The sequence below is a fragment of the Populus nigra genome, chromosome 7, assembly GCF_951802175.1.
Source record: "Populus nigra chromosome 7, ddPopNigr1.1, whole genome shotgun sequence".
Lineage (NCBI taxonomy): Eukaryota > Viridiplantae > Streptophyta > Magnoliopsida > Malpighiales > Salicaceae > Populus > Populus nigra.
Genome location: NC_084858.1, coordinates 4022859 through 4032670, shown reverse-complemented (window position 1 = coordinate 4032670; position 9812 = coordinate 4022859). Strand labels below are relative to the sequence as shown.

Below are 9812 nucleotides of genomic sequence, written 5' to 3'. Positions count from 1 at the left end.
TCATTTTGAATTTATTTATGGGTCAATATAAATATATTTTCAAGACACGTCAAGGCTAATATATAAAACTAGGATCAACGACTTTAGAGTTTTTGTCAAAACATGCTCAAGAAAAAAAAAAGAGAAAAAAGAGAAGAACTTGTTATGCTTTTGGCCCTGTAAACAATTATTATTTATAGTAGACTAATGATCAAATAAACCCTAAATTAATTGCAATCATTTAATAATTCAACTATCACTTTTGAAAACAAGACGAGTGAGCGACTCTTCAAAAACCTAAAAAAATCATAGCCATTGTTTTTCAATTCGGACCCACCGCTTTGGCTATTGCTTAAACAAGAAATTAATTTAAATTTTTAATTTTTATATATGAAGTTAATTGATTTTCCAATCAGCTTTTATCACTTTTCTCAACTATGTTAAAATATTTGTCAACAAGTTTTAATTAATTAATAAAAAAATTCTCAAAACCTTTTTTACTCTTTTATTTTATTAGTTTATAAACTAAAATTTTATTTTTCAACATCAAGTCTCAATTTCATCATTCTATTTGTGTCATTGTATAATTAGGTCAATAAAATATAATTTAAATTTCATCATTTTTTTATTATTTTATTCAAATTTAGTAAATTAATCAACATCAGTGTCTCAATTATTTTCTAAACTCATCTTATAAGTAATAATACAAAAATTATTATGCTGTACCAACATCCTGCCTACTGAGATGGATAAGGATCTTAAACAAAATTATAAATGGAGTCTTATTATTATTTTTATGTATATTTGACGAGTGAAGCCTTGAATAATTTTCATTTTGTATTTGGAATTTTTTGTTAAGTGAGGGCAATTTTTCATTTCATAACACATCATTAACAATATATTTTATTTATTTATGGAGTTTTTTTTGTTAAGTGATGGACAATTTTTATTTTATAAAGTATAATTAATAAATATATCTTATTTATTTTTAGAATATTTTTATTAAGTGGAGGTCATAAGTTATTGCCTAAATTACCTATTTGCTCTTCGTTATAAAAAAAAAAAGAAAAAAAATTCTATGATCGAGCCATTGGGAACAAGAAAATGGAGGTTCCATGTTAGGAGGGATAGGTTGTGACAGTGGTGGAGCAATGGAATTTTTTATTTTCCATGGGTGTGCCAACAATAATCGTACAGAAGGACTGTAAAAAAAAAAAAATTAATTTCATGAAATACGTATTAAAGTAGTTTAAGGACATTTTTCATCTTTTGGGGAGCGGTGACCGGCCGGCCTGCTGCCCCCTTGGCTGCCAGGGGTGTGGGGTTCAGAGTAGCTAGCTCTGTTTTTTATTTGGAAAGGAAAAGAAATGCTACCCAAATTAATGTCCAAACAAGCCAAGGGATGTAAATCAGAATGTCAATATTGGGATTCATCATCCCAAATTCATTCATTAAAAAAAAACCAAAAGGTTAGCCATAGAAAAGCAGCAGGTAGGAGTGATTATTTTTAGTTAGGTTTGGTTTTTACTTATAAAAACAACCAAATCGAAATTCTGTAAAATATACAAGAAAACCGAAACCAAACCGAAATTGGCTCAAACCGACCAACCGACCTTAACTAAAACTTAAATTAAAAACTGAAACTCAACCGATCAATTTTGGTTTGGTTCGATTATTTTAAATTAAAAACTAAAACTCAACCGACCAATTTCGGTTCGGTTATAAAACTGAAACCGAACCAAACTGAATTTTTTTAAAATATTTTAATTGAATTTTTTTATTATTCAGTTTTTTCAATTATTTTTTTTATTTTTTCAGTTTACTCAGTTTGTTGATTGTTTTACTCAGTCAGTAGCAAGCATGTGTGTAGATCCAAGATCAACCTGGGAATAGTTGAACATAGCATCTTGACCACTTCTCTCACGAGGGTCGACAAGGAAGATAAGCCTGCCTAGGCCAACCATTCATGTAAGTTCTTAGATTCTTTCATTTTTAAACATGTCAAAGATGATTTCTAGCACACAGCTGGTGGATCAATTGGAAAATATATATCACGGCTCCATCCATATGTAAAACGTGGAAATCAAGCATAAGACGGGAGAATACCAAACACAATTTAATGAAATTGCTTCGCTCATCTTCTACTTTTGCTTGTGTTTTTTAATGTTTTTATTCTAAAAAAACATTAAAAAATAACTTTAATTTTTTAAATAAAGTTGAAAAAACTTTCATTTTAAGGAGTGTATTAAAAAATAATATAAATCATATCTTAGAATTTTACCTAATAATTTAAGTTTTTATGTTGAATTAGTTTTTTTAATATGATATCAGAATTTTGATAATCAAACGATCACGAGTTTAAATTTTATTATTTTTATTTATTTGATAAAAAAATTAATCGCAAGGTAATATAAATTTATATAAGTTTCAAACTTAAAATTTTTTTATTTAAACAAATATATTAAAAAATAATATAAATTATAATATAATAATTAACAGATGGCAGTCAAAAACAACCAGTAAATTCAAGTTATTAGTTCAACTATAATGACCACATTATATTTATTTTAATGCAAGAATGTCAAACCACAGCTGATACAAAATAAAATTGGCCTTTTACACTTCAAACATAAACAAATAAACAAACAAACAAACAAATAAATAAGCCGTAAAGCAAAGCTTTTTTTCCAAGGGTTTCACACTAGCCGTTTTATAAGATATATAGAATCTTGACAGCAGCCCTTGTGATTAATTGCTGCAGCCGTAAATTAAAGAAGCCGGTACTTTTACTTTTTTCAAAAAGTGTGATTGCAACAGGAGGAAAACCGGCTTCTTTGATTTCTATTTTCTATGACCTGCAATTTATTCCACTGCTCTCCGTGCCGTCTGCCTGCCATATGACATCTATCGTGTTTTACATGGTATATCTACAGTGGCCTGGCTACTTCTAGCTTCGAAAAATCTGACGAGGTGACAGATTCTAACAACTGATTGAAAGGAAAACCAAGACCTAATTAGAACATCATGGCTCTGTCAACTACATTCTTTCATTATGTATTCATGTAGAACATGTTCTTCTACTACACCATTCAAAGAAAGAAAGAAAAAACCTTATCTGCATGTGTGTTCTCAACATATACGAGATTTGATGTATCTGTAGAATGAATGTATCGCTGTGACTCAGGATGGCTTTCCCATTACAAAACTGAGTGCAAAAAATAGATCTAGAGTTGTTTTTTCTTGAACTCGTGTTTTCAGCCTCGTTTAACTTTAGATCCAGCCTAGCTCATACGTCTTTTGTCGGGAAGAAAGAGGAGAAAATTTGGACTTAATTCCTAAAAACGGTGCATGCCTGCCTGCCTGCTGTGGAAAACTTTGTGTTGTTTTCTCATGCTAGGCTGTAATATGCACGTCCGGCCGACGACGTTGGAATAAAATATATGGTGATTAATTAGGCAAATTAAAGGCAACAAAACGTGGCTAATACTAGCCTAACCATGTTTAATCTGTGTTTGTAACTTTCCCACTTGAGTTGGAATTTTTTATTATTATTATTTTTTGAGACAGTGGAAGGTAATTAACATTTAAAACCAGAAAGATTAAGAAACATGCTCCTCACTCTAATTATTCTCCTATCCTTAATTTTTAATCAATTATTGTATTTTTTTTTCTCTTTTCGAATTGAAGTGCTCAAGAAATCTTTCCTACGCATGAGATTATTTTTTATTCGAGTTGTAGTCAAGAGATAGGATTGGATTGTGGAGTGGGAATATTAGTAAGAAATTATAAACAGGATTAATAGAAAATTATCGTATAATATAACCTGTCCCATCTTGGGAAACAGAAGTGATGGGTTTCAAGCCCAATTATAACGAAATAGGCTTTATTCTTACCATTCTTATCGTGCCCGGCCCATAATATAAATGTCCTGGATCAATCAACGACGTAGGCCCAGGCCCAGCCTACGTTTCTTTCGTGCTGGGCTTTAATCACCGTTAATGGTTATCCGATGCTACTTCCAAATCCTCCATTATTCCTATAGTTATAACTTAGTATCATAAGCTAATCAAAACTAATCAATTAGTCCCTATATTATCAAGAATTATTAAATAATCCACCATTCAAGGTCGACCATCCTCAATTTTGTTTTAATTTTTTAATTCCAAAACGTTTTCTGTCCTCGTCAAATCTCCCTTGTGACCTACTTCTCCTTTTCCTTTTTATTTCTTAAAAAAATAAAAAGAATTATGAAATTGCCAAATGGACTCACTTAGAAATGCCTATCTAGGCCATGGCACTCATGCAGCCTCCACAGTAGCTGGCTTCACGGTTGAAGGAGCAAGCCTGTATAGCATGGGCCAAGGCGCTGCTCAAGGTGGAGTTCCATCATCCCGGCTTGCAATCTATAAAGTATGCTATGTAGATGGGTGTCGTGAATTGGACTTGATGGCTGCATTTGATAATGCAAATATCAGGATGGTGTGTAAAAACAAAGTTCATATATATATATATATATATATATATATATATATATATATATATATATATATATATATATATATAAATTGATGGTTGGTGTGAATTATTATTATAGGGTGTACACTTGAACAATTTGTAGTTTACGACAGCTTAGCTTTAAAGTAATTATTCAAAACCGAAAAAAACATTTGGTCTTCAGGTAATCTTCACATAAATCCTAAATAATTCTAGATCTGTTTAACGGTATTCTTGGGACTCTTAAAAAATTTTAAATTTACCGTTTTCATTGTGTGTATGTATTTCGAGAAACCCAACAATAATCATTTCACTAATTACGTATAATTAGGTAAATAGTTTCTATTAGGTGAATGCGAGTCAAGGGTTTAATGAGATTAATTTATTATGCACCCAAAATTTGTTTTAATTATAAGTATATTCCATATATATGTTAAAACAAATATCTTATCATATTTCTATCAGTTGTTGCTTGTACTTAGCTGTATATTAGTGGATGCATTAGGAAGAATTCTCTTCTTTATTTCCTACATATACATAATATACTCATTTCGTTGTCGAAAGTTGTCCATTAATCTAAAGATTGTGTTCCCATATGTTATGGTTTTTCCATAAATTAAAGGGGAAGGGGGTTGGATTAGGTCGAACCGTGACCTGGTGTGTTTCCATGCATAAAGCTGCTAAACAAGATCGGACAACATTATTATCTTACACTAATGGCACTTGTAACTTAGAACAGACATAATGCTTTGTACCATTGTAAGAACTAGGAGGATGGAGGCGGATAGAACTGAGATGAATGACCAAGGACTGCTAAAATAAGTTCGCCTCATTGTTGCCCGGTTGCTGCTGTAATATGACTCTACTTCTCTCAATATCTTGGAGAGATAACACTCTCAAATATTGCAAGCAACATTTTTCCCTAGAGTGTTGAAGAGATCGGCCACGTATTGGTCATCTTGGGAGAATCTTGTGATGATCCCTTCTGAACAAAGAAAAGTAACATCTCTCGGTTGGTTAATGAGACAATTCATGAAAGAAACATAATCGTTGAAGTATTTGGATCTCTTTTCCTCGCCGTGTTCTAGGGCAACACAGTTTACGAGGACGGTGCTTGTGAAGTCATTAATGGTGACGGATGGAATTTCAAGTACACAATTTCGGAAGTTTATATCCAGGAAGCTATCGCACTTTCTCAGACGAAACTTGATTCCTGATGGCCTAAGCTGCGTGACACCTTGAATTGACTGGTCTGATGGATGGTATTCCTCTAAATCAATGCAAATGATGACCTGATCTGTGGGAAGGAGGCTCAAGTGGAATAGGTCAAGTAAATGCTTACCATGCCAGGATCTGAACTTGTTCAGGATTTCTGCACGTCTTGGAAAGACTAGATCAATGGCTTTTAATGCAAGTATCGGTAGAGGATCTGGTTTTAGTTTTATATCTCCATTACCGCCAGACAAGTTGAAAATTAAGTGGAGAAGGAAATAGGGAAGTTGGTTCTCAAACTTAAGGAGATCCCTGATTAGAATCGGGATCAACCAAGGCCTTGTGAAGATGGGGTCACCCTCATCAATCATATCTTCACTATGGTTGAGATTTCGGAGAAGTTCAAGAACAAAGCAACTGTCAAGCAACATCATTTCAACAAAGTCATGACTTGACATAGAGATAGTCTCTGAGTAGCAGTCTCTTATGGACCTTTCGTTTAATTTTAATGCACCAAGATAGTTGCTTAAATGAGTTCTTGATCGAGAAAGAAGCTTATCAAGGAAGAACCACTTGTGATCTTCAAACTCCAGTACATGATCTTTGCCCCTGTGGTAAGGGCCTAATGACACGAGCTCAGGTTGGTAAGTGTTAGGATTTATTTTGTCAAAGCTATGAGGAAATGGAAAGATGCATATGGATGAACTCCGACCTCCATGTCTTTCTATTCCACGCCCTTCCTCAAGACGGCGCTGAATAAGTTTCAACGAATGTTGATCTGAAAAAAGCGAATAATCATGCTGAAATTCCTCATGCCATAGGCTTTCGGTTGGAGCAGGAACTTGGTACTCCTCTCTATTTAGGTACTCAAGTGAAGGACTTGACTGGCCTTCAGGAAAATCCTCCTCGTAGCGTAGGATTTCAGTCGGCACGGAAACTCGGTTCTCATCTCCACTTAGGCTTGACCACGTTGGACTTGCTTGGCCTTCAGGAACTCCCTCCTCTCCTCTCATCTGGCTTGAACTTTCCCCATTTAGCAACGATTTCCCCTTCCTTCTCAGGGTAATCGCATTTGCTTTCATATCAAAAATTCAAAATCATCAATTCTCGTTGCTCTTGACTCCATATATCCTTATGGTTCTCTAAGAAGTATAGTTGGTGAAAGCAAGTAGCTTCGATATGCTTTCATAGTGAATGCAAGAAGCTTAAATATACCTTCAGATTTTCTAAAATGCATTTCCCAGAAAAGGAATGACCAAAGAATTTCCATTTCCGTGGTTACTTTTAGGTGCTTCCTAGCAACTACAAGGAAAGTAGGAAACTGTAATCCTAGAACGCTTGACTTCAAGCAGATAACAACAAGGGGAAGCTTCATGTCAAGTCTTGAATACACTTTTTCCCTTTTCGTTACACTTTCCTCGTTAACTTGACACAAGACACGGTTGTTGCATGATTTAATTTCAACAAGGAAAATTTGTATTGAAGAAAGTCTTACTAATTGTTTTGATTAAAAATATATATATTAATCTTTGTCAAGAATTGAAACTCTGTAATGAATCTTGTCCACATGTAAGAACTGCATTCATGATCTGGTAATAAATCAGCCTGCTAACAGTTCACATATACATTTTCAAACAGGAAAATGCCCAAAAAAGTTGCTCGGTATTTTAAAAAAATTTGGCTTCCATCAAATATGGTTCCATATCACAGTAATTTGAAGTTTCACTTCACTGGTAGCTTCGTTCTCATATCTCAATTCGTGGAATCATAGCTACAAATTTATCATTAGCATGAAAAAAAAACATTTAATTTAAATTATCTTTTTAAATACAGCATAATGGATATATACTTCAACTTTTTCCTCTCATTTAAAAACTTAGTTAGAGTGCCAAGTGAGTTTACTTGTATCATATACAGTTCAAACTAATCAGGCCCATGCTATGCTATGCCGCGACTCGGATTAAAAAAAATTAATGTAAAAAATATCTAAATATCGAGCAAATTTTTATATTAATTTTAAAAAAATATTATGAAAAAGAATTCTCAGAACGATTGCCAAAAAAGAAAATCTCCAAAATGCACTCATTCATAATAATTACTTTTGTTTAAAATGTAATAGTTCGAGTATAATCAGTTTGTTTAAGAGGGTTTTGAAAGGTAGAGTTGTATGGTTAAATTTAAAATTATTAAACTCGTTACAGTTGATTAATTAAGTTAATTTAAATTAATCTAAATCAATAATTTTTTTTAAAAAATTCAAATCAAATTATAACAAAGTTAACTCTAATCTTTTTTTAAAAAATCTAAGTCATATCATAAGACGATCGGATCCGGATTGCCAAAACAGAATAAGTTTATTAACACTCAAATAATTAAAAATCTTAACAGTGTGTTTAGAGGGTTAAAGATTATTAAATGACACAAATAACTTTCACCTAATATCAAAAATAAAATAAAATAAATACTCGTTACTAGAAATTGGGGTATAATAGTCATTTAAGAAAATGTGGCAATTGAGCGCCAAAAACCTTACCTATCCTCATTTCTTTGCTTCTCCATCAGTGATCATGGCAAGGTCCGCACACCATGCCTTCCCCAAATTCACTTTAACAACACCCGCTCGTCCCGATTCAAGATGACTCAGTTTCAAATCATTCCTGTGCTGCGCGCGGACGACGACGAAAACCACTGAAACCGACACCGGGACTCAGCGAATCACGGTGAAGAAGGGGAACGATTCGCTTGACGTATGCAGAGTCCTTAATGGTATGTAGAAGACTAGCGGCGGTTGGGGCCTAACTGACAGCGCTGGCCGATCACTGTAAATTAAAATAAAAATCCCTTACCCTTCTGTTTTGGGGGTTTTTTATTGTTTATGTGGTGTTTTCTTATTGGACAGGAAAGTCCCGGGGCTTATGTGCTTGTCACGTAGGATTTCTTAGTTTACTTTTTTTTGCTTTGGTGTCCCTATGGATTTAAGTATTTACTCCTTTGCCTATTTTTTTCCCCTCTATCTGTAACCATGTAGCCGTTTGAGTTATATGCTTTGACCAAAATGCCCTCTCCCCCCCTTCCATAACTGCGAAGGCCTTTCTATAGAATCAATGATGGGAGGTGAGACAAGGAAGCAGATAAGATAAAAGATAAGTAGTAGAAGGGAAGAGAGTCAAGAGACATGGCTTTGGGGTTTTAAAAGAAGCAAAAACACATGCCGTCTTTTATTCTTTTCTCTCTCTCTCTATTCAGGCCTTTTTTGCATTTGAAGATGGGTTTTTGTACCATCTAGCAACTTCACCTTTAAGGGAATGGTACTGGCAAGTAGAAGGGTTGATAGAGTGAGAAAACTGAGTTTGAAGCCATTGCAATGTGTGTTGACTGAGGAGGATAACAGGAGAATTGTGGTGGTGAAGAATGGAAAGGATTCATTAGATACGTGTAGGGTTCTGAATGGGATGTGGCAAACAAGTGGTGGTTGGGGAAAGATTGATCGTGACAGTGCTGCTGAAGCTATGCTCAAATATGCTGATGCGGCCTATTTGTAACTAAATCTCTCTGCTATATGTTGCAGGCTTGCAAATGAATTATATTGAGGCTTTCTGTCAAGATAAACTCGCTTTGTATAATTTGTAAAATGTATATTTTCAAAGGTTGGCTGATATCAACTTTTTGATGTTTGTTTGAAAAACTGAGTTGCAGGATAAGGAACAAAGGCAACGCCTACAAGATAGCGAGCGCAAATTGGGGTCATCAATGCCTTTAGATGAAGCAAAGGAAAGAGTTGCTCAACTTGAATCAGAAGTCTCATCTTTAGAGAGGTAATATCTGGATTGATGGTTATGTTGAGCAGTTGTATATAAGCATAAACATCTTTGATTCATTCAAGCATAAAAATAGTGAATACTCATGTTCTTGAGATAATCTTACAAACAATACTTACAATAACCATCTTTATAAGCTTTTACAACAATGAAATTATCCTCCTAACACAAATGATGGTTTCAACAAATCAAAGATGCAAATAAAACCCGTGCAAACCTGCAGCTCACGTCCATTTGTGAGCTTTAAAAAATATTTATCGGCGTGACAATCTAACTATTGTTTTTCTATAAGATAATAAAAAATTTCTT

The 9812-nt window shown here is 33.8% G+C and overlaps 1 protein-coding gene across 1 annotated transcript; it reads right to left on the bottom strand.

Moving 5' to 3' along the window:
- Positions 1 to 5369: 5369 nt before the first annotated feature.
- On the bottom strand, positions 5370 to 6767 carry LOC133699392 (UPF0481 protein At3g47200-like). The gene has a single exon (XM_062122623.1). It carries the CDS (start codon positions 6765 to 6767, stop codon positions 5370 to 5372), a length of 1398 nt encoding a protein of 465 aa, XP_061978607.1.
- Between the last annotated feature and the right edge of the window lie 3045 nt (positions 6768 to 9812).

Bases quoted from the DNA above. Each gene is read 5' to 3' on its own strand.
- LOC133699392 (XM_062122623.1), bottom strand. From the start codon at position 6,767: ATGAAAGCAAATGCGATTACCCTGAGAAGGAAGGGGAAATCGTTGCTA.